Genomic DNA, 25,246 nt, shown 5'->3' on the forward strand with positions numbered 1-25,246 from the left:
CATTTGCCTTACCCACATTTATATAACTACAAGTTATATTTGTTGGATTCTATACACTCCTACTGAACATGTATAAGAACTGTCTTGTATCATCAAGCATATTTTTTCCTATTTCAGCTATTAATAGGCTGAGTCTTGCTTAACTCTTATCACTGAAAGAAAGCTTAAAAGCTTATTACTTAACTCTCTAGTATTTGGGGGAATTTTTTTTTACCTCTAAGTTTGAGAACAGAATAGTTCCAGCCATCCTTTTTCTCACAGTGATTCTGAAATTAATGCTCTATTATCTGCTGTCCTTATCTTCTCTAGTTCTTATTATTTCTTCTGGTCAGTTTTTTTTGTTTTTGTTTTTTTTTGTGTTTTTTGTTTGTTTGTTTGTTTGTTTGTCCAAAACATTTTTCCCCATAATATGCTCCTGTTCATATTTTCTTACAAATAATCTGAAGCTTCAGGAGGCCCAAAGGAGCATGGCTGAGAGATGCATGCTGGCTGTTTTCTGATATGCTTAGAATTAAGAATACAGACCTTCTGCAAAGACTTAGACATTATTCTGTAGGGATGGAGATGTGGAAATGGTATCTCTACTAGGACTGGCAATCATTTCCTCTAGATATCAAATCAATGTTGTTAGCAGGACACTGTTTACATGCAGTTGCAGGGCTGAGAGCAATGGTGCAGAATTATGACATTTTAAAAAGGTTGCCAGCTCTTTTTTTGTGAATATTTTCAATAATAATCTGGTTCTGAAGTTATATCAAAATGTAAACAATGCTAGAAGAGCTTCCTTTTTTTGGCTTGATTTTTCACATGGACAAAATGTGGGGGACAGCTCAATGCACTTCTCCCACAGCACAAGCTGTTCTGAGCAGGTCAGGCCCATGTGGTGCTCATCTCCTTCAGAAATGAAGAAAAAGAGGATATCCTGGTTTAAGCTACTCTGTGGCCTTTCACTAACATAATGAAAAAAAACCCAAACCCTGGGACTGATATCTCTTGACCCTTGGACACGGTGGGACTTGGTACTGTGAGACTGAAGTTCTTTTCAAACAGGGATTTTTTATGCTTTGAAATCCAGAAAAAGGAACTGGGAATCGGCACAGGCATCGCTCTTCCCTGCTTAGAAAGCTGTGTGTGCTCATCAAACACCAACGTTTAGTAAAACAGCTGGCTGGTGTGTGTGATTCTCTCTCCTCAAGGGAGAATGTCAGACCATGAATGTTGAATGTTAGCTAATTAAGTTGTGTACAACCAGGAAAACATGTTCTTGTTCGTGCATTTTACTTTAGTGCTTTAAGGATGGGTCATAAAAAGATACCAAAGAGAAAAATATTGCTTCAGAAGTAATACTTACGTGTCCTCTGCCTGAGAAAAGCTATCCTGGGGAATTTCATGTGGGTACAGAACTGAAAACACAGCTTTGTAGGAATTTAGTGTGGAAAAAAAAATCAGTTTGGGTAAGTGTCCTCGTGTAACTATAATGATGAGTATGGATCCAGCATTTTAGTCTGTTCTCACTTATGTAAACTCCTAATCAAACTTTTTTTTAAGTAGGTCTGAAGTTTCTGATGTTCTCTGCCATAAAGGAATCTGTTAAAATATTAGCTCTCCTGCCCAGTAACTTCATTTTTTAAAAACTCATGACTATTAAGGAAGCAGAGCTATCCAATTTTGTGTGTTGGGAATTTTAGCTTTTCTTAAATTAATTTTTTTGAGCTTAGGGGAAAGAAAAATCTGGTTTTGCCAGCCCCTCATCATTGTAAATGAGAAACAGCTGTTATCTTTTGGAGCTTGTTTATCAACAAAGATAAAGAAGGGGAGAAAACCCCTGAGTTGGTTCCAGCTGTCGTCCTGCTGTTGCTGTTGTCAAAACTCCTCTGCTCTTTTCTGGGGAGTCAGAGGGGAAATATGAATCACACTCTTGCAACGTTTGCAAATGTGTCAAAGCTGGGCAGGAAGGAGCTGCTTCCTCTTTCGTGTCTTGCTAGATACTGGAGTGCAAAGGCTGGGGAGCAGGGACATTGAACTTGGCCAATGAAATGCCAGGCTTGTGGATTCCTTTGGCAAAATCGCAAAGCGGAGCTGTCAGCGAGCAACCTCAGAGCAAGAGGACATTTACAACTGTCTGTGCCCAATGGCTTTTGTGTTCCTGCTTTGAAAAATTCTGAGCTTTGGGAAATCATGCTGAAGGATTTCAAAAAATGTTCCTTCCCGTATTTCTTTTCACAACCCAGAGGGCAGCAGGAAGCTTTTGTTTCTTACTTGCACCCCTGGCCTGTTAGTGAGGGTTTCCCAGACCTGTGCTATTAAATAGATAGCAGTGTAAGTCAGGTGGGATTTTGGGTTCTATTTTTAAATTGTTTTCTAAGTATTAAAAACAAATCTCATGTCTTATAGTCTGAACTTAGCTGATGCTGGAGGAATCAGCTGCACAGGAGCAAATATTGAGGCCAAAAGCATGCAGGTGTGCTTTCAGGATTGGGATGTACAGGACACATATTCAGAATATTCACTTGTAGTGCTGAGGAAGTAAAAGTCATGAGCTTGGATTTTGTGAATACCTGTCTCTCTTCAATAGCAGGGGCCCAAGTCAGGGTGGACTGTGTTTTAGGAGGAGAAGGAAGATGTGTGGACTGGGGAGAGGGTGATGATACTTACCTTGCATGCAGTGACACCTCCCCTTTACACAGATAGTTGCAGTAGTTTTTGGTGTAGAATGACTGGCCATTCTTCACTATGGGTTTCAGAACAATTTTTGTGGTGCTTTCTTGGAGCCAATGCTTTGTGGCCATTTGCCTGTCTGATGGGGGAGAGGACTGTGGGCCCATTGATCCCACCCCCAGCACATCCCACAGCAGCTGCCCACTGGGTGTTTCTACTTTGACAGGGAGGCTAAGAGGAAGAGGAGTGTCAAGTTGGAAGGAGCCTCTCAGTTGATCTGTTTTCTTTTTTAGCTAAAGCTTGATTTATAGATACTCAGACTCATCTATAAAGTGCCTATAGGTATAGACTCATCTGTAGATGTTCTGACTGCTTGGCAGCTCAGTTTTCTCTAGGGTAAAACTGTTCAGTCTGACCTCCCCACAGGACTTTTGCCCAGCCATGGAAGTTTTTTAGCATGTGTTGATTTATTGAAGGAAGGACACCATGTTCTTTGGTATCTTATTTGAGAATAAGTGTGGTTCTTGTGTTGGATCTGGGTGTAGGCAGGTGTTGGGCAAACATCCTGGCACAGGTTTGCCAGCCAGCACTCCTGTCAGTCCAGTCCTTCATCCCTTTTTGGCAAGGATCACAAATTGCACAATACGAGCACTGGTTTATTTATTTATTTTAACAAAACTGATATGCTCAGGCTGGGAGCAAGGTTTGGGCTGGGCATTCAAGAAGAAACAGACCTATGAGTCTTCCTGTTGGTTGTTGTTTATAAAGTTGTTGGTAAGCTCTCTCCATATGTGGTGCATTAGCTTTGCAGCAATGGCTTGGTGCACAGGGCTGGTCTCTGGAGATAGACAGATAGTTGCTTAATTCCAACTCCTGGTTGCTTTCTCTCCTTGGGTTTAGGTTTTGGTTCTGGTTTCTTTTGTCAGCTGAGCCCTTCCTTGGAGGTAGGGGAGGCTTTTTCTGTGGATCTTTCTGCAGGAATCTATAATTAGGCAAGAGAAAGTGAGGAGGTGTTTCTGCCAGGCCAATAAAAGTGCAGTGAGTGGTGGGATCACCAGCCCATACCAGCTGTCTTGAACTGAGTTTTTGTCAAAGCTGCATTGGGATCTGCTTGTACCCTCCCTATATGTGGGGATGTAACAAGCCCACGGGATGTCACATGCCAGGCAGGGTCCTGTTCCTCTGGGATGTGGGTGCTCATTGTTCCTTTCCTCCTGGTTAGAGCTGAGGGCAGTGCTCAGCTGCTCCTTGCACCATAGGTGTATGGTTTTTCTCTAGTAAATGGGGGGAAATAACTCTCAAAAAAAGGAGACATCCCAATTAGAGATATTACCTTAAAAATCTATTTTTTTTTCTCTCCACTGAGGAGAATGAGTAGATCATGATACAAAAGTGGGTGACTGAGTTGTTCCACCCCACATTTTCTTAGTAAATTTTCACCACATCACAGAATGGGTAAGGTTGGAAAGGACTACAGTGGCTCACCTGGTCTAATCTCCCTGCTGAAGCACATGGCACAGAATTGCAGCCAGACAGTTCTTGAAAAATTCCAGTGAAGGAGAGTCTACAATTTCTCTGGGCAGCCTGTTCCAGTGCTTGGTCACTGGTCACAGATGGCCCAGATTTCTTCCCATTGCCCTTCTTGGTTCAGAACCCCAGGTAACAGCAGCCGCAAAGGTTTATGGAGATTGCCATGGCCTTGAGGGGTCTCTCATCAGCTACCCAAAGCAGATCTGGCTGTCCTAGGACATGAAACACTGGAACTGGCACCTTTTGACAGCTTGGTCTCCTGAACATGATTTGGTTGTAGAAGCTGTAGTGCATGAAGTTTTGAAAGTACATTGGCTCAAAATTGAGCTTTAGAATCATCATCATTTCCTCTATTTTTGATCTATTTCTGGTGTCCAGCAGTGGGGGAGGAGAAACATTTCTTGAGTCCTAAAAGTAAGGACAGGGATGTTAGTGTGAAAAGTTTTATTTAAACTTGTATTTGAAAGTCAACTGGGTTTCTGTTTGACTGTTTCCCTTCTGTTTTGGTTGAAGGGAAACTTCCCATTTCCCACAATATAAATAGTTGCCTGCTCTTCATGTTATTTATTTACCATATATATAGTAACACATTTAAAGTTATATCTAGGCGTACACATCTACATATCTACATTTATGTATGTATTTTCTAACCAGGTGCAAAATGACTGCTCAAGTAACTCTGGAGGATGCCTTGTCCAATGTGGATCTCTTGGAAGAATTACCATTGCCAGATCAGCAACCGTGTATTGAGCCCCCACCCTCATCTCTTCTCTACCAGGTATTTTCTCATTAGAGGAAAAGGTTTTTCCATTTCCCAGTGCTGTTAAGAAAGAGTACATTTTGCCCAAACCAAGTTGTGTTTATATTGGCAATATATATATAAAAATTATTTTCATAGAACCATAGAATGGTTTGGGTTGGAAGGAACTTTAAAGATCATCTAGGCCAGCCCCTCTGTCATGGGCAGGAACACCTTCCACTAGAGCAGGTTGTTCAAAGCCCCATCCAGCCTGGCCTTGAACACTACCAGGGATGAGTCAGCCACAACTTCTCTGAGCAGCCTGTTCCTGTGCCTCACCACCCTCACAGTCAATCAGTTCTTGCTAATACCTAATCTAAAGTACTTTCAGTTTGAATCCCTTCCCATTTGTCCTGTCACTACATGCCCCTGTGCAAAGTTCCTCTCCAGCTCTCTTGCTGGACCCCTTTAGGTCCTGGATGTTGCCATAAAGTCTTCCAGAACCTTCTCTTTTCTAGGCTGAAAAATGCCAGGTCCTCAGTTTTCCTTCATAGGAGACTTGCTGCTACAGAAGACTTAATTCCATGTTTTTCTTTCCTCTGCAGCCAAACTTCAACACTAATTTTGAAGACAGAAATGCATTTGTCACTGGTATTGCAAGATACATTGAGCAAGCTACAGTCCATTCTAGCATGGTAAGTAGATGTTCCAATACACACTTTTGTATTGCATAAAACAGGAGGAGAGGAATGTGTCTTCTTGCAGTTCATTAAAAGAATTATGGTCACAGATAACAGGTTACCTACTTCCTACCTCCAGGGGAAGGTAAGATGCAAAAGTGTGTGGCTTTTCTTTTTTTTCAAACACACTTCTTAAAATTTTTTTTTTAATTGCCTTTCTTCTTGAGCAACTAATGTTGTTCAAAGGTTCCCTTCTTTCATGGCATTCTTGGAAAATTAGGAATAATATGTCTTATAATTCTAGAGGCCAGTTCACAAACTTTGGAATGGGCAGATAGCACCTGGTAACATGCTACTTAAAATTATGTATGTTTACATTAATCTACTTTTAAAATTATATGGTTACTCATTTACCTGTTTTGATTATTTGGATATTGTTGTACCTCTCCTTTGCCATGTAGAAAGTTGCTCTGCATGTGCTGACTCTTTCATCCTTGAACATCCCACCTGGGGTCCCTGAATTTAAAAAGAAGAATAAATCCCATCACCCTCCCCACCTCAAGATTAACATTTCTATTTATGCTTACAGATCACAGTGTCATTAGTTTTGGGAAGAAAGAAACCAGTATAATAAACCAGTATAATCTGGAGAGATAATAATTGATGATGTATCATTCAGCATGCAATGCATGTGTGTTTGTACATACACATTCTGATAAGAGAAATAGGTTCATTTGGACATGGGCTTGGAATGACAGAAGACACATGGATATAATCCTTTTGTATTACAATTCCTAATTATATTGAGTGTCTTCCCTACAGAATGAAATGCTAGAAGAAGGCCAGGAATATGCAATCATGTTATACACATGGAGAAGCTGCTCGAGAGCCATTCCCCAGGTAATGGATGAAAACTCTACTGTTGTGCTATGTGTGAACTTCTGTCTTGTTTTGGGGTGGAATTACACAGACAGAGATTTGTCAGTGAGATCCAAAGTGAAGCCTACTTTGATTCCTGAATTGTGAAGCTGGGCATGCCATAGAACAGTGTCATTTAGCACCTGGGGACCAGTTGGACTTTATTTTTTTTATAAGGCATCTATAGCAATACCACATGGGGTGTGTGGCAGTCTTTTTGGATCAAGAGCAGTATAGGGGTAATGTGCTTTGAAAGGAAAACTTTTGGTTGTGGGATCTGCTTGAGGTCAACATTTCAGTCAAGAGAATGGACTCCTCCCACTCCCCAGTTTAAGCCTTAAATTCAAAACAGGTTGCATAGCATGTAAGGATTAACATTCAGGTTTTAAACATGTAAATTTCTAGACACTTCTACTCCAAGGTAGCCACTTCCTAAAGGTCAGAGCTACACAGTGCTTTCTTGATCTGTAAAACTCCTGCTGTGAAAAGGGCACAGGCCAGCTTCAAGTGTCTGGGAATGGCTGTACAGGAGTGGGGTGGGAAGAATATTAGGGGGCGTCAGAAAACCGAACACAATTATTACCAAGAGTTGAGTCCTTCCTTTTTTACAGATTAGCAATGCAATTATTTTTATACTGAAATGCTAGGAAGGCTGATCCTGTGGTTTAAATATTTAGAGTGGAAGTCAGGTAATCTGTTTTAATTTACAGTTCTGGCCCTATTTTAGTGCATGATTTTGAGCAAGTGGCTTAATGTGGAAAGGTTACACCCTACGCACCCTACAGAGGTGTTTGACAACTAAATTACTCGCTGTAAGGTAGAAGGACAATCTTAGATTGTTTTGGTTTTTTTTTTTATGCACAATTAAGCTTAGAAGATTAGCACAAGATTACCAAACCTGGAAATTTTTGTCTTTAAGTTTGTCTCTTTAGGATGATATTGCATTTTCTCAGGATCTTAGCTGCTGAGGCTTTATCAGGGGAAGTTCCAAGTATAACCACCTCTTTAATTATCCACAGGTCAAGTGCAACGAGCAGCCTAACAGAGTAGAAATTTATGAGAAAACCGTGGAAGTTCTGGAGCCAGAAGTCACAAAACTGATGAATTTTATGTATTTTCAGGTAAAAGGAATGGAAACAAAGTTTGTCAGTAGGCTTGTAATTTTATATTCCTGTTTTGTATATTTTATATTGTGTGCTCAGGTACTGAACCTAGTCATTATATCTTAGAAAAAACACACCATATTCTCTTACAGAAGGGCAGAATTTTTAAAGCCTGTCTTCAAAATTTGAGTCAATCTCCATTAAGACTATCAACATAAAACCAAATGTAATTGCATATAGTCCCTATGCAGCACATGGGTACAGAGACCTGTCACTTCAGGAAGAAAGGAAATAGAAATATAATGTGTTTCACATGTATAATGAAAACATCTCAGCACAGAAACCATTTGCTGTGGAGTGAGGGATCCACAAGTCTGGACAGCAGAGCAGCAGGTGCAGCTTTGCTATGGCGATTCATAATTGAGGCAAGCTAACCCAGTTGTTGTGACCTGCCAGCCACCCGAGCTGGAGAATAGCAGTCTGTCTTGCCTTCTCCTCCCTCCTGGCAGCTTGCCATCTATCTCAATGGACTGAGGATGTTTCCAGGCATTATTCAGAGTGGAGCAGCTAGAGCCTGCGAGGCCCGGAGCACACAGGAAGGAGGAGATTGTTGTACTCAGTAAGACCCCCAGTTGGGAAAGACAACAGGAAATGTTGCATTTCATTCAATCTCCTTTCATTCAAGCAGATTAGAGCTTTAAAGTCAGAACAGATTCCCTTTTATGTTTGAAGTTGCTGTCTTTTTTGTATTTGTAATCCTCATCTGAAATGGCCCTGGTGTGTGCTCGGAAATAAACCCTCAAATAAACATGTCCCAGGATGACTTAACAGAGCTGGCATGTACAGTGTGCTGTGGATTTTTGTTTGTTTATTTGAAGGGAGCGTTCCTATAATTTGCCTTTTAATTCATATATACTTCATTACCAAAGAGTATGAAATCCCATTTTTCTGAGGGATTTTAAATTTCATGGAATCACAGAATAATTTGAGTTGGAACAGATCTTGAAAACCATATAATCCAACCCCCCTGCAGTGAAAAAGGGATATTTTTGACTAGATCAGGTTGCTCAGAGCCCCATCTAACCTGGCCTTGAACACTTAATGGATGGGGCATCCACAGTTTTTCTGGGCAGCCTGTTCCAGTGCTTCACCACCTTCATTGTAAAGAACTTCTTTATATCCAATCTAAATTGACCCTCTTTTAGTTTAAAAATATTACTCCTTGCCTTGCCCTATTTTTTATTTGTACTTTTAATTACTTTTATCTGCAAAGAAGAGCCTTGGCTCTTGTCTCAGGCAAGCTTGGTGGCAAAAATCACTGGTGACACTTGCAGCAGACATCAAATACACAGTGGAGGAGCTGAAAGGCCTGTACTCATACCTTGCTAGTTTTGCATAATATAAACATTTTTCTGCTTCACTGGAGCTTTTCACTGAACCAGCTCTTTCTCCCTGGAAATGTCATGGCTTTTACTCCCTGTTTTTCTGTCTTTTCCCCCCCATTAGAGAAATGCCATTGAACGGTTTTGTGGGGAGGTGAGGCGTTTGTGCCACGCAGAGAGAAGGAAGGACTTTGTGTCTGAAGCCTATCTGATCACACTGGGCAAGTTCATCAACATGTTTGCCGTGCTGGATGAGTTGAAGAACATGAAGTGCAGCGTGAAGAATGACCACTCAGCCTACAAGCGGTGAGTGCAGGGGGCAGCAGGACCCGGCCTTTGCTGCCAGCATTCAGGCCTCCCACGAGGTGGCAGCAGTTGCTTTTTTTCTCACAGCTTTTTCTTCAAAAATAGTCTCTTCACGTGTGGGGCAGGCTATCTTGAAACTAGGGGTGTCTTGACTGCAGTTAGGCAGTTGAATACATCTGTTTTCTTTGTGCTCTTCTTCCAGCAGCAAAAGGTTTTTCTGCCTTTAATGCCAAGCTGTCAAATACTTCTGTCTTGGTGTATGCTAAATGCAATGCATATACTTTGTTCAGTAAAGCTTCTGGTTTTAAATTTGAGAGAAAGCTGGCTTTCTGGTCACTTGTGCTACTCCTGTTCTGATCAATTCTATTCTTGGGATCCGCTTTTGACATTTTTAGCTGAGAATTGTTATACTCGTTCTTAAGATGTTTCATCTTTGCTGTTCAAAATCATTGTGATTGCAGGTATAGCAGGGAAGGGAGGGGGTGAGATACCTGTGGCCAAATTTTGTACATGAGCTACCAGATGGTATCAGGTATCTTCTGTTGAACACAGTGGTCAGAACAACAGGGAAAGTCAGCTTTATGCCAGCTCTAGCATCTGTGGTCTTTCATGCAGAAAACTATCCACTCAATGACTAGCCAAATTTACCTGTGTTGTTTCTACTTACGTGAGATTTAGTTTCTACCTCCACCTGTTGTAGTTGTTGGGCCTTGAGACCTCTTAAGCTTACTTGGTTTGCCTTTCTTTTTCTTTGGAGGTGTGTTTCTGGAGGCCAAAGTTTGTTTTCTGGAAGACTGACTTTTCCTGGGTTGTTGAGTGGCTTGGATCTATAGAGCCACAGCTGCAGCCAGTTGAAGGGTATAGCCAATGGTTTTTCATTTGTTTTTTCATTTAATTTTTTATTGGACCACCTAAGTAGGAGTGTAGTGAGGAATTCAGGATAGCAAACCAGTTTATTTTAGATAAATTAGGTCCATCTCTGTCTTCTAGTGAACTTTTCACCTTTTTTTTGAGGAGATAGATTTACTTACAAACAATCCTGGCCAAGGGAAATATAGTTTTTCTTCTGTTTTTAAAGAGCTGCTCAGTTCCTGCGGAAAATGGCAGATCCTCAGTCCATTCAAGAATCTCAGAACCTTTCCATGTTCCTTGCCAACCACAACAAGATAACACAAGTAAGCTTGAATTGTCTTCTTGCAAGTTACCTAATGCTTTGCAAAAGTATTAAAATAAAGCTCTTCCAGTTTGGTAGTAACTTTTTTCCCAGTCAGTGTAACTAGTTAACTAATATCCTTTTTTTTTCTCCAGTCTTTGCAGCAGCAGTTGGAGGTGATTGTTGGCTATGAAGAGCTGCTTGCAGATATTGTGAATTTGTGTGTGGACTACTATGAAAACAAAATGTATCTAACACCCAGTGAGAAACATATGCTTTTGAAAGTAGGTTTCTTTTGGGTACAAAATTTAAAAAAGAATGTTGAGGAGGGAACAGGTGTTTGAATTCCAGATTGTTTCTGCTTGTTTTTGTTTTTTTAAAAGGAACCAGATTAAGCAAATAATTCGCATAACTGCTTTTCCCCATTATTGTCTTTTTGTTGTATTACATGCTAAAATTATTTGAAAGCTTTTAATCCATTTTTGTTTTTCATAAATTGAAGCTGACCCCTTTGGACTGCATCCAACTCTATGAAATTGTGTTTGTATAAAGTATAATGATAGCAGAAGGGAACTACTGCTCTTTATTTTAGATATGTGGCAAGATTATTTAAAAAGTTTTTGGAAGTGAGGCTGTGTATCAAATATTTCAAGGAACAAGTGTCTTGAAATTAGGATTAATTAGTCAGTTTAGTTAGCTGGACTATGTACCTGTAATAAGAGGGTGCTGGGCAATGCGAAATGTGGCTGATTTTATCAGCTGCATTTCTTGCAGTGGAAGAAAAGATATAGAGTAAGAGCTAAAAATATGCCTCATGACAAATATTTTGAGACACTTCAGTGTTTAACTTTTGAAGAGCTCTGTTTATTAGGAGTAAAGGAAGTCTTCTGAAGCCACACATGAACTCTAGAGCATTTACATTCTATTGACAAGGGTGCCCAGTGTGACTTTTGTATTTGGGCTTTTTGCTCACTAGAGATGCTTAGAACACAGTAAGTTGCTCTGCTTGGCTCCTGTAAATACTAAGTAGAATCCAAGAATATGCTGAGCTGGGAGGGACCCGCAAGAATCATTGAGTCCAACTCCTGGCCCTGCACACCACCGTCCCCAGGGGTCACACCATATGCCTGACAGTGTTGTCCAAATGCTTCCTGAGCTCTGTCAGTCTGCTGCTGTGACCACTGCCCTGGGGTGTGTTCCATTGCCCAACCATCCTTTGGGTGAAGAAACTTTTCCTGATAAATTCCTAACCTTATGTTAATTAAATGCTTTGGACAAAATGTAATTAGATCTGAGCTCTTGTGTGTGTAATTCAGAGAGGCACTGAAAGCCAGAAAAGCAATCACTCAGAAATGTTAGATCTAAACTTCTGTTACCAAATCAGTTTGCATGTACAGAATTTTAATAAATGTGAAGTGAAAAGAAAAGCTCTAAAAATAGCCAGACTCTCAGTGAGATTTTTTTTTTTTTTGCTAAACCTTAATACAAACAAGCAGCATCTTTTAAGGGTAACTGATCAGGCGAATGTTAATGTAAGAACTGCTAATACAGTAATAAAAGAATAGTACAGAAGTGTAGGTATTTAAAAATATATTCTGTTTGAAGGAGGTTGGGTGTTTCAGGACTGGTCTAAAAATTTTACTTCTTTAATTATATGAAGACAGACTTACAGGTTTTTACTTCTGAAGTCCTTTTCTGGAAGGCTTAATTATTTCCTTTTTCAGGTGATGGGCTTTGGATTATACCTGATGGATGGAAGTGTCAGTAACATCTATAAGTTGGATGCAAAGAAAAGGATAAATTTAGCCAAGATAGACAAGTACTTTAAGGTTGGTTAAGATGTGATTTTAAAGGTAGTTTCTCTTGCATTTAAATATATTTAAATAGAAAAAAAGATCACTTTGGGTTATAATATGGGTAAATAATGGTTTGCTTTCACTATGATTTGTGTTACTAATTTATCTAATCTGATTTGTTCTCTGTGTACAGCAGTTGCAGGTTGTCCCACTCTTTGGTGACATGCAGATTGAACTTGCAAGATACATTAAGACCAGTGCCCATTACGAGGAAAATAAATCCAGGTAGGAAGGAGAAAGAAACAGAGTCGAGCATGTGGGATGGGGAAGATCTGACCCTTAGAGTATATTTTCATGCTCATCTGTTAGTCCATGGGTCTGTGGTAATTAATAGGATTTTCACTTTGTCATCTTTTTGGTGTGGGTATTTCACTATTAATGTAATTTGTGTAATGGATACATCTAAAGAAACAGAGGGTTTAAAAACCTTTCTGTGCTGCTGAGCTCATTCTCATGTATCTGTGACATTTCTTATCACCTGGGTTGGAATAAATTGATTTTATCTTACACTAATTTAGTTTTTATTTTTTCCTTTAAATATGAAAACTTTCATTAAAAGAAATGAAGGATTTTACTAAGCAAGGTGAGCAGTAGTAGTGCATGGGTGAATAGGCATGTGTACATTGTACATGGAGCAGCAACTTAGCTTGTCTCCCCCTACTTTTTTTTTTTTGGCTAGGTGTGCATCACAGCAAAATGGTTGAAAAATACAGCCAGTTGTTGCATTAATGGATCCATGGTTTTTGGTTATTGCTTTGTTTTAGTGAACCTTTCTGTGCTCCTCCAAGACCTTGCCTCTATGCAGTTACATGAATTTAGAATGTTGTGCTTTGCATTTTAATTCCTGCAGAAAAAACCACATAACTTGCATGTAATTGCTAAGAGAAAATCAATGGCAATGGACCTACTGAGCTACTAAAAATATGAGGCTACTTAACATGACGTTCTTGGTAGCATGTTTTTGTGTGCCTCTTCATAACATGTAATAGTCCTGATAATGTCTTTTTTATAGCTCAGAGCATACTATACACTCTTTAGAGTTCAAGAAGAATAAACAAAAAAAAACCTGCAGGTGGCTAAATGTGTTTTACAGCCTATACCTGCACTTCTGCCCTAGCTTTTAATCCTTTTTGGTCTTGCTCCTAAGTGCCTTTGAAGAGAGATTCTGGTTTGTATTTCATAGCAGCAGCCTTTAAAAACAAAAAGAAAAACTCCCAAAATGGAAAAGAAAAACTGAACAGTTTTTTCTTAAGGCTTGGAAGAAGTGCTATTTGAACTCAGAAGGGCAGTTTATCACTAATGGCTTGTGCAGGGGTAGAGGTGTCAAGAGAGGAAAAGCCTCAAACAACAGAGAAGGAAATGTGTAAAAAAAGAAAAGTAATGCACTGTGGATCTTTCTTTGCATTATCAGTTGTGCTGTTTATTGTCAAAACTGATTTAAGTGGGGGGTTTTTTGTCTTCTGAACCAGATGGACATGCACATCTTCCAGCAGCAGTCCCCAGTACAATATATGTGAGCAGATGATCCAAATCAGAGAGGACCACATGCGTTTCATATCTGAACTGGCTCGTTACAGCAACAGTGAGGTGAGTGGGCTTAGAGCTACATGTGCAAATTGTACATCACTCATTAACAGTTATTATTAAGAATCTGAAAAGCAGGTAGATCTCTGGCTAGCTAAATGATGAAGCTTGACCACCTGAGTCAAGAAAAGCTGTCTGCAGGTCTAATTCCCCATTCTCTGAATTATATTTGCACTATTTAAATTTAACATAGTAATGACACATACAAACTCTAACATCCTTCAACCTCTTTCTCTTTATGTATCTCAGATTTATCCTAGAAATTTTGGTATGTCTCATTTAGAATATGTGGTCCTTACTCCAAAGAGGTTCTTGTAACAGTTTAAACAAAACTAAGTTAAGATTAGTAAAATGGTACAGCAATGCATATGTATACACACACTCTTACATATATGTTATATAGAGACAAAAAATAACTATATCTGTCGTATATAATTGATATCTTGAATTCATCTGCAACAGTATTGTGGTCATTAGGGACACCAGTGATTTCCATCTCTTGACCAAAATCTGTGAAGTTTCCTAAGTCTCTAGAAGAAAAAGGTGATGTTAGATGGTAAAGCAGGTGTTGGTACATGATGCTGTTTTAGTGCTTCAATTCATGTAGAAATTCGGCTGTGGATGCTGAATACAGCACATTCTGATGTGGATTTGGGTGTGTGTGGTGTTGTGAGGTCCCCAGGATGAGGTGAGAGATGAGAATTTGACTCCATGTTCCCAGAAGGCTGATTTATTATTTTATGATATTATATTAAAAGAAATTATATACTAAAACTATACTGAAGAAAGAGAAAGAATACACCAGGAGGCTTAGCAAGAATGATAATGAAAGCTTGTGACTGACTCCTCAGAGTCTGACACAGCTGGACTGGGATTGGTCATTTATTAAAAACAATTCACATGGAACCAATCAAAGATGCACCTGTTGGTAAACGATCTCCAGACCACATTCCCAAGCAATCAGATAATTATTGTTTTCATTCTTTTCTGAGGCCTCTCAGCTTCCCAGGGGAAAATCCTGGGCAAAGAGGATTTTTCAGAAAATATCATTGTGACAGGTGTGGGTTTTTTTGTTTGTTCTTTTATAATGTCTAGGTGGTGACTGGGTCTGGTCGACAGGAAGCTCAAAAAACAGATGCGGAATATCGGAAGCTCTTTGATCTCTCTCTCCAAGGCCTGCAGCTTCTCTCCCAGTGGAGTGCCCATGTCATGGAAGTGGTATGTAGCATGGGAAATAAAACCAGATGAAGAAGAGGTGGGTTGGTGAGGTTAGACAGAATAAAACTGAACTGAAAAATGTATGTTGTGTTTTCAAAGAATCACTGAATATTCTGAGTTGGAAGGGATGCAACAAGGATCTTGTTCCCTTGCTTTCCCTCTTCCTTCTTCCTTCACTCCTTTTCTCCTTCTGCTTCAAACCTCATTCTTAGGGGATGGTACATGAAGTTCACAGAGTCTAGGAGTAATGTTGCTGCTTTGAAGATCCAGTAGCTTGTATCTCACACAGTACATTCAACTTGTTCTATTTGGAGGATAGGCTGTCTGTCACCTGTGAACCTTCACCAGATGTTTTAATGTCACTCTTGACACAAACATTTTGTAGACTAAGACTTCATAATTTCCTTCTAAATATTGTTTAAAATTATATTGTTGGAAATATCTGTACTGACATGCAGTCACCGAGGAGGTGACAGAACAGCTCCAGCTGGCTGTGTTTAGACATCACCCTGAGTAAATAGAAGCATGTATGGTTTTAACACACAAAAATAGATGGAAGGGCTCCCACTGGCCCCACTGGCTTTAGATTGGGCTTTTAGTCAAAAGGAAAGTAAATGCAGGAAAAGGAAAATGTGAGAGGAGGTGGAGGGGGGGAAGTAAACAACATGCTGGGTTGTTTCTGTATATTGTAGTAGTTTATTTTAAAAGCAGATGCCAATTAGAAAAGTGACTGTGCTTTTTTCCAATAAGAAGCTGCTTAAGGCAGAAATTGAAGAGGAGTCCTTGTTATGGTGCAGACACTGAATAAAAACTGTGTGCCTTAGTTGAACCAAAACATGTTCAGGAAGGGTTGGAATGTAACTTACTGTATGAGAGAAGCCAGACTTGCTCCTCTTCTGCCTCAGATGTCTAGGGGACATGAAATAATTTGCACTGTGTGATCCACAGTGGGCATAGCTGGTGAACCAGTTCTCTCTAATTTGTATTTTTAACTGCCTCTCTTAAAAGCCAGTAGATGAGTCATGCTTTTCCCTATGTTATCCTATGCCTGTTTAAATCCACAGTGTATTTAATGGTGAAAGTCTTGTTCTCCTTTTCTCTTCTTAAGGGAGTTTGGTGTCATCTATTCCTTGCCTCTGCAGCTCCTAGACTTGCACCCTTTATTTCTGTCATCACAAATTGCTGCATCCAGGGTCTCTTCACAGTGAAAATCTTCCTATTTTTTTAAATCTCTACAGGAAGTCTCTCATTCTTAGCTCTGTTTCTGTCCTACTCATTCCAGGACAAACTTTCTCTGGGCATCACAGCAGGTTTTTTGGCTATTCTCACTGCTTTTCATTGTCTTTCTAGTTTAAATGGATTCCCATAAATACTTCTCATCTAAGTTCAAGTTTGTGTTCACCTTCTTCCTGTCCTGCTGAGAATTTATTCTGATAGGGAGTATCCTAATTATTTACCTGTCTCCACCTTCACTGAGTATCCATGAGCATAGTTGTGTGCATCATGTTTAGATAAAAACTTGCAGCATATGTTTGTTGTGCATCTTAACCCTGTCAGTTTAATGCCCCCAAAGAACTTCTTTGTTTAGTCATTTCCCCAGTGCCCTCTTTGCAGCACTCAGGTTGCAGGGTGTGATGCTTCCCTTTGCCATGGGTGAATTGGTGCTGTTAATCCATTATAGTAGACAAATTTATATTGCTCTGTAATCTAATATTTATGCTAAGGTGGTCTCAACCAGATCTTGCTATGTGCTGAACTCAAACTCTGAGAAAATTGTATTTAAATGTGACTAGGTTTTTCACTTGATGTACCCTGATGGATATTAGGCCAGCCTGATGCTGCTCAGGAGCATTTTGAGCTGTGTTTGCAGTGACTGAAAAGGCAGTATTTAAGAGAAGTGCATGCTGTGCAGTTCATATTGTCACGGATAATACAGCTATTTCCACACATTTCAGCCTAGTAAACTTAAAAATCAAGCCCCCTGAAAAAAAACCAAACCAACAACAACCCAAACCTATAGTTTTCTGGTTGTATTTTGAAATCTAAATGTGAATATTTCATCAAGTAGAAAGCTCCTCTTTTTGTGTGTGGGTCTGGTGGATGTTTTTTCTTATATTCTGAAGTCTTTCTGTGTTTCTCATATTTGAGGCAGAGAAGAAACTTTTGCCTATGTTAACATTTGGACAGTAAAAAACACCCTTAAGTGCAATACCTGTTGAGTGTGAGTTGCATTTCTTTGGAATAATACAGAATTGCTGGTTTTCAGGAAGTTTTTAGGAAAATTATTGTTTGGCATTTCCACCAGATAGTAGTTTCAGAATTTACACAAGGTTTCAACATAGTACCAAATAATATTCTTCAAATATTCATGAAAATGCTGTGGTATTTCTCAAAGCATATTATTTGTGTCCAACTGTGTTTTGTGTTTCTCAGGCATTTTTATTTCTTTTTGTTCCCCCATCTTTTTTTCTCCCTCTCCTGCCTTGTGAACTGCAGTACTCGTGGAAGCTGGTGCACCCAACTGACAAATATTCTAATAAAGATTGTCCTGACAATGCAGAAGAGTATGAAAGAGCAACAAGATACAATTATACTAGTGAGGAGAAGTTTGCTTTGGTTGAGGTAAGAGAAATGTTTTTCTATAGGGATTTTCCAAAGATTAATTCTATACAAAAGAGAACATTCTCTATAGGCATTTTGCATACCCAGTGCAAAAAGACAGCCTGCCGTGTGCTGACTCTGAAACCAGAGTCTGACTCTGTGCTCCTCCATTCAGTAAATAAGAGGAGCACAGCAAATCTATCCTTTGTTGTTTGTAACTTGTTAATTCCTCTTTTCTCATTTTTTGTATTTAAAAATGCACTGTTTGTACAAATATGCAAACAAAATTAGAAAAATACATTTGTCTGGGTTTTTTTTTTGCAGGTGATTGCCATGATCAAAGGTCTTCAGGTGCTGATGGGACGAATGGAAAGTGTTTTCAATCATGCCATTCGTCATACCATTTATGCAGCTCTTCAGGACTTTGCCCAGGTCACACTTAGGGAGCCATTAAGACAAGCCATTAAAAAGAAGAAAAATGTCATTCAGAGGTAGCATTACTGTTGTCATATTTTTCTATAGTCTTCTCTCTAGACCTTAGTAAATTAGTTGCAGAATTGCACAGATGTTAAATTTCACCTAAGTCTGTACTCCCAGTCTGTCTGGTATTCATGGTTAGCTTGGTTGGATAGGAATTGAAGTTGAAGCAGTCTGAAGGTAAAAATGAATGGCTGCCAGCATGGCTGCAGCTGGAGTCCGGGCTGTCCTGAACCTCTTAGCACCACTTTAGGAAGTCTTGTGTTCCCTGTTGTTCATTTTTATTTTAAGAAAATACAAATACAGTAATACTGAAAGCAAAATCGGCGTTTGTATTTTGAAGAAAGATTTCACTGCCCACTTTATGATTCCAGTATTTCCTTTCTTTGTGTCCTCTGTTTATCCCACTCTCTCTTCTCTCTGCCTCTCTTAGTGTTTTATCTTATTTCTCCGCTTCTGCTGCTTTTGGTTTATTAGCCTTACACTTCTCTTCCAGTGCTCCATCTGCCCACACTGACTAGTGACATTTCCTGACCTTTATTTTTTTTTGTCCCTTATTGTTTGCTTTTAATCTTGACTTGTTTATCATGTGTTTGCTCCCACATTTCATTGCAAAGCTCTTAGAGGTGAAAGTCCTTAGCTAATTAGGCTATTGCTAAGTGCTCTGTCTGCCACAAAAATATCATCATAAGCTAAAAATAAATAAATTGCTCCACATTATCAGGTTTGCAGGGAGAGTGTTTTTGTCACAGGATTTCAATGAAATAGAAAAATATTACTTTCATACCTGCTCAGATTTGGGATGAGACATTTTTCTTCTTCATTCAGCATGCCACAGATTATGTCTGTTCCTGGCAAGTATCTGAGTTCCAGTTCAGTATTTCGACCTAAAAGTATGAAGCTGTTTGTGTAAATTTCAGCTGAATTCTGGAATCTAAATTTCTTCTGGAAACAGGAATTTTGCTTTTTTCATTTCAAGCCATCATTGTCTCTCATTAATTTGGTTAATAATATGCTTTGGTTTGATTGAATGTTAATTGGATTAATAGTGAATATGTATTCATATTAGTATGAATTTGGTTTGATTGATCCAACTCTGGGGTCCTCAACAAAAGAAAGATGTGGACCTGTTAGAAAGGGTCCAGAGGGCCATGAGGATGATCAGGGACTGGAACACTTCTGGTATGAAGACAGGCTGGGAGAGCTGGGTTAGTTCATTGTGGAGGTAAAGGCTCTGGGAGGCCTTATTATAGCTTTCCAATACCTTAGAGGGGCTTATGACAAAGAGAAAGAAGGATTTTTAATGCATGCAGGTAGTGACAGGACAAGGGGCAATGGTTTTACTGAAAGAGGAAGGCAGGTTTAGGTTAGGTATTAGGAAGAAATCCTTTATTTGGAGGGTAATGGAGCAGTGTAACAGTTTGCCCAGAGAAGTTGTGGATGCCCCATCCCTGGAAGTGTTCAAGGCCAGCTTGAGTGGGGCCCTGAGCAACCTGATGTAGTGAAAGGTGTCCTTGCCCTTGGCAGGGGGAAAGTTGAAACTAGATGGTCTTGAAGGGCTCTAGACTACCTTTTCTGATATACAGCATGGAGTGGTTATTTTGTGGTTGTGTCATTCTTGAAAACATTGGTGAAATTCTTTGTTCTTGATTGGAATTACCCTGAGCTTGTGAATGCTGTTGCAAAATTTCTGTGCTCATGGAAGAATGCTTAAAAAATGTAAAGTGTGCTGTCAGGGCACTTGCTGCAGTCTGAAGTTGTGGGAATTGTGTTCAGTGTTTTGCAGGCCATAAGGAAGACTGTGTGTGACTGGGAAGCAGGGCACGAGCCATTCAATGACCCAGCTCTAAGGGGAGAGAAGGACCCCAAAAGTGGCTTTGACATCAAAGTCCCAAGACGTGCAGTTGGACCCTCCAGCACTCAGGTATTTTCCTGTCTGGTGGTTGTAATACCTGTCAACAATTATTGCATGAAATGTGTTCTTTCTGTCCTGAACTATTTTAAAATTGCAGATTTTATTGCAGTCTTTTTTCAATGCTAAAAATCTACTCTGATTTATATTTGCAAAATTAGATGTGCATAACCAAGAGCCTCTGCCTGGATTGTTGTAATTTTCTACTCTGATACATAATTTTTCTAAGGATTCAATCACTTTAATTTGATTTTCTGGGAACAAATATTTTCTCATTGAGCTCCTAATGTTTTAAATAATATTTTTGAACTATATGAATTATTTCTAGACTGACTTCTATCTCTGATATGGCTGGTGAAATTTTTTTTCTTAAATCACACTATTCAGTAGATGTCTAGTAGTTTTAAAATGTGTTTAAAATATAAATTAATGTGTGTTAAAATATGGGAAAGTATATGACTTCTGACAAAATCCCAGTGTTCAGTAATGAATGATAAAGCTGGTTCTTAGAATCTAATTTGTCTGCTGCTGCCACTAAAATGAGATATTTCAAATGTTTTCTGTGGTAGTCATCAAAATCCCATACCTAGATGCTCATTCTTGTTACCTCCATATGGTTCTCTTTATTTCATTTGTGGATGTGTTTGGAGAAAGAATGGTCTGATATTCATAACTCATCTGAGAAAATGAGATACTGAGTGCTTGGGGGTGAAAAATTGAAGGCACCTGTGATTTGTGGAGATAATCTTTTAATACCTAGAATCCGTGGGAAAGAGAGCATGTATGGTTAATAATTTTGGGTAATAAAATGTTGCTTAGTTTGTGATAAGATTGGTTTAATGAAGATTTTGTTTTGATAATTGCATAAAAATTGTTTTGATTTCTAATTTCCTGGGGTGAAAGAAAAGGTTAAATATCACCACCAGTTTGCTTCTCCTGTGCTTTAAGGGCTTTACTTCACCTTTGCAACAGGCTGTTTAGAGTATGTGGTTCTCTGCTTTTTCTGCTCTTGGGCTGGCACGCTTGTCTGTCTGGGTTGACAGGAAGGCAAGAGGTCAAATATATCCATTTTAGATGGGTTTTCCTCAGTTTCATGTGGTTCTAAAATGGCTGTGTATGAATGGGTAATTGGTGCTAAATAATTTTTAAATCATTTGATAAGCTAATGGCTCTCTGAGCATCCTCTGAAATGAACCGAACTTTGCTTGAGGGAGCCCCGGATTGCAGTGATTTTTCTGAACAACCTTTCTGTATGGCCTCCTCTGCATGCTTACTGTGCTGCTTTTCATTTTTAACAAACTAACATGTTTTCTCTGCTTCTCTTTCCCGTTCCTTATTTACCCGTGTGTTTATATTAACGGATTCTCTTCCCCTGCCTGCCCCTGTCTGTTGGTTTTTAGCTCTTCATGGTTCGCACTATGACAGAGTCCTTAAACTCTGCTGAGCTGTTGAAGCAGCTCAAGTCTCTGGGATTGGAAAAGCTATTGCATGTGACACACAAGTTTCTGAGGCAGTCCTACATCTATCCGCCTCTTTTAAACTTTGGTGGTAAGACATTACTTATTACTTTTACTTTTTGTGGTGATGTGAACTGTTCCACTGCAAATGGTCTGCTGCCGAGTGTCAGTGGAGGTCTCCTTGGCATGGGTAGGCATTTGTGCTGGTGTGTAGGCTGGTGTTGCATCTGTTCCTCTTGCCTCAAAGGCTTTTATCCACACAGTGCCAGTTTTCAGTTTGAAGTAGAGCAGTCGCTTACTGGTAGTAATTCTCAGTGTTGCTCAACTAATGTACCATGTGTATTTTCCTTTTTTCCCTCCCCTTTCCACCATAATTGTTTCCTTTAATGATACAGCTTTACATGGTGAGAACTATGTTAGAGTCCCTCATTGCTGACAAAAGTGGTTCCAAGAAAACCTTGAGAAGTAGCCTTGAGGGGCCCACCATATTGGACATAGAAAAATTCCATCGCGAGTCTTTCTTCTACACTCATTTGATAAATTTCAGTGGTAAGATATGTAGATGATCAGTGTCCAGCTTAGCATGTCCTAACACCTCTAACACGATCTGGAAAATGTTTCCGATTGCCTAAGTCAACTTAACCTTTGGTTTATTTATCAAAAGCCTTGGTCTGTCCAAACTTTTTCTGAGATGGTACTTAGCATTGTGGTGGGATTTTTATTTTAACTTGTTATATGTTTGTTCCTAATGCGTCAAATTTCATATTGTTACCTCCTTTTTCTATTTTATGTATGTACTTACATAAACAATAAGCCTATGCACACTGAAATTTTTTTAAAGGAAGTAGTTTTTGTGTTTTGGGAGATTTTTTTTGTTTTGTTTTTTGTTTTAAGTACAGAGGAAACAAATTCTCTGTTGTGGTAAATTTGATGTCATTTCACTACTCTTACTATTCAGTTAATTGTAATCGGAAACATGCTGTCCTAAAGAATTCACCTACTGACATTGAGTGTACCTAGTCTTTGTCATCACCATGCTGTGTTGTCTTTCATTTTTGTTTTGCTGCTGGTCTCCTTTACCCTTGGAGAAGGGGGAGTCTGTTAATATCAGTCATTGTGCTAACTGGGGAACAGCACTGCAAAAGGTTTTCAGAAGGTCTTAGTGTAAAAAGTTCATTCTTGTTTTAGTTCACAAGCCTTCAGGAAAGGCAGGATTATACCAAGTGTTTTGTGGAGAGGTGGGAAGCACACCTCTGTGCCCTTGATGGCATCCTTAGAAACTTGTTGTTTTAATCCCTACTTCATGTGTCTGTCTGTCATTTCCTGCTCATCTAATCAACAGGAGCATGTGGAGCGATTCAGTCCTCCATAGGGAGGGATGGTACTGGTAGTTCCAGTGCAATTTTGCCTCCTTCACTTACTGCTTCCCAAATTCAGTGTATGGCTTTCTCAGCCCCCAACTGAGAAATTAAACTAGAAATCCCTTTTTACTGGTGTACACAGTTTTTCTGTTTAACTGATAGTCTCATCCAGTTCCACTGTTTTTTTTCTATAAGAAGGCACCACTTTGGGGGCCAGTGAGGAGTTCAAAACTCTTACAAAAAGTCATGGGCTTTACACTTTGAATTTGCTTTAGATTATATGGCCTATGTACAGCTCTAGTGACTTGCACCTGCTTTTTTTTGTTTTGCATTGCATCATCAGAATCACAGTTGTTTTGTACTTGATGTATTTCTATAAGAAGTGTAATTCTCCCTTATTCATTCTGAAAGAAACCCTGCAGCAATGCTGTGATCTGTCCCAGCTGTGGTTCAGGGAATTCTTCTTAGAGCTGACCATGGGCAGAAGAATCCAGTTTCCCATTGAGATGTCCATGCCTTGGATTTTGACTGATCATATTTTGGAGACAAAAGAGGCATCAATGATGGAGTAAGACCCGTTTGTGCTCTTCCACTGAATAATTATTCTTAATGATTGCCATTCCTTATTATAATTGGTTTTAACAAGTAGTCACTGAAAAGGTATTCTAAACTTTAAAAAAAAAAATTATCTTACATTTGCCCATTTTCAAAGTCTCTAAGTTTTCTTTTTGACATGAATAATTGAAATGCTAAACCTTTCATATCATTGCACCAGCCACGTATTTTGCTCCTTGAGTTCTCCTTACTTATTCTTCAAAGATGTCAAATATAATGTACAGTGGTTAAAGCCTAGTTCCATTTTGATGGACAGCTAAAAAACAAGTTTTATACTTCAAACGTATCTACATCTTTTCTTAAACCAACAAATATTTTCTTAAAGGAAAAATTGTGATCCTTTTTATATAAACTAAAAAAGGAAAATACCCTGTTTTCGTGAACCACTTGTGGATTACAATATTGACTGGCTTACATCATCTTGACTGCATCATCCTAAAGAATCATGACTTTTATACACATGTAACTCACATGTTTTATTCTTTTTCTTGCAGGTATGTTCTGTATTCTTTGGACCTTTATAATGACAGTGCTCATTATGCACTTACCAAATTTAAGAAGCAGTTCCTCTATGATGAAATTGAGGCAGAGGTAAAGTAACCTTAGCTACTGGAGAAAAATCATCTGTACCTGAATGTGAAAATCATGCTAAAAGGCAAGGCCTTTTTTAGAGATTCAGAACAGCTGGAGATAACAGAAAAACTGAGAAGACTGACCAGAAGAGGAGTAACTGGTTGGGCATATCTTGTGAGGAAAGCTGTAGACCTGTGCAAAAATGCCTCACATTAATGCTGCAAATTGTAGACCTGTGCAAAAATCCCTCACATTAATGGTGAAAATTGAACCACATCTCTTGTACTGGGAATTTTGGACCTAGTAACTTCCTTGACTATGTTTGATAAACAGTGGGAGATCTTAGAGAAGCTCTTTTTTAAATTTTAAGTATCTCTAAACATATGATATTTTTCTCCCCAAGGTAAACCTGTGTTTTGACCAATTTGTCTACAAGCTGGCAGACCAAATATTTGCATACTACAAGGCAATGGCTGGCAGGTAGCTATTCCTTCCACTATGAGAGCTTTTCTTCACACTTTTCTGCTCTGCTTTGCTGTTTACTATACCTTAAGCATTTTCTTCCTTTCTTCATAGCCTGCTTCTGGATAAACGGCTGCGTTCAGAGTGCAAGAACCAGGGAGCAACCATTCAGCTGCTGCAGTCCAACCGCTACGAGACACTGTTGAAACAGAGACATGTTCAAGTGAGTTAACTCCAATGTTGCATCTGAGTTGCTTGGCAGCTTTCCAGTGGTGTTGATTTACGTAGGTAGACAAAACTCATTTTGTGCTTCATGGTCTGTCATCTCGGTAGCATAACTGAGCACTTGAGATCTGCTTTTTTTGTCACATGAAGGTGCAAATTAAGAAAGAAAACTTAAAAGATCCTATTTTAAAGCAAATGTCTGTTGCAGTTAGGAAAACATGAGCCAAATAGGAATGCCATGGGTGGTAGCGTTGTCTTCTTAGTAATGTCTTTTACTAGTTTTCAGTATGTTGTTGGCACAATATGATGGAAGCATAAAATGCTGATATAAGTACTTAAATGTAGATGCAATGTGTACTTTTACTTCTTTTTGTGAGAATTGGGATGCAAATTGTAGTACTGCATTTGCTCATGAATTTATAAATTTTGTCCATCT

General features: G+C 39.1%; 1 protein-coding gene across 3 annotated transcripts in view; it reads left to right on the forward strand.

The window, feature by feature from the left end:
• Positions 1-25,246, forward strand: part of CYFIP1 (cytoplasmic FMR1 interacting protein 1) — a 76,032-nt gene that overhangs the window by 12,705 nt on the left and 38,081 nt on the right. For 2 of the 3 annotated variants that reach the window (XM_031058348.1, XM_005422695.3), the window contains exons 2-20: positions 4,843-4,966; positions 5,533-5,622; positions 6,430-6,507; positions 7,545-7,646; positions 9,135-9,316; positions 10,395-10,491; positions 10,625-10,753; positions 12,194-12,298; positions 12,459-12,550; positions 13,795-13,912; positions 15,005-15,127; positions 17,624-17,749; positions 18,053-18,219; positions 19,982-20,129; positions 21,970-22,123; positions 23,347-23,503; positions 24,045-24,141; positions 24,527-24,603; positions 24,700-24,808. In XM_031058348.1, the coding sequence (XP_030914208.1) occupies positions 4,850-4,966; positions 5,533-5,622; positions 6,430-6,507; positions 7,545-7,646; positions 9,135-9,316; positions 10,395-10,491; positions 10,625-10,753; positions 12,194-12,298; positions 12,459-12,550; positions 13,795-13,912; positions 15,005-15,127; positions 17,624-17,749; positions 18,053-18,219; positions 19,982-20,129; positions 21,970-22,123; positions 23,347-23,503; positions 24,045-24,141; positions 24,527-24,603; positions 24,700-24,808 (2,268 nt within the window). In that variant the 5' untranslated portion in view covers positions 4,843-4,849. The remainder of the gene's footprint in view (positions 1-4,842; positions 4,967-5,532; positions 5,623-6,429; positions 6,508-7,544; positions 7,647-9,134; positions 9,317-10,394; positions 10,492-10,624; positions 10,754-12,193; positions 12,299-12,458; positions 12,551-13,794; positions 13,913-15,004; positions 15,128-17,623; positions 17,750-18,052; positions 18,220-19,981; positions 20,130-21,969; positions 22,124-23,346; positions 23,504-24,044; positions 24,142-24,526; positions 24,604-24,699; positions 24,809-25,246) is intronic. The other variant, XM_031058349.1, reaches the window with a different exon arrangement.

This window comes from Geospiza fortis, unplaced genomic scaffold, assembly GCF_000277835.1.
Source record: "Geospiza fortis unplaced genomic scaffold, GeoFor_1.0 scaffold366, whole genome shotgun sequence".
Lineage (NCBI taxonomy): Eukaryota > Metazoa > Chordata > Aves > Passeriformes > Thraupidae > Geospiza > Geospiza fortis.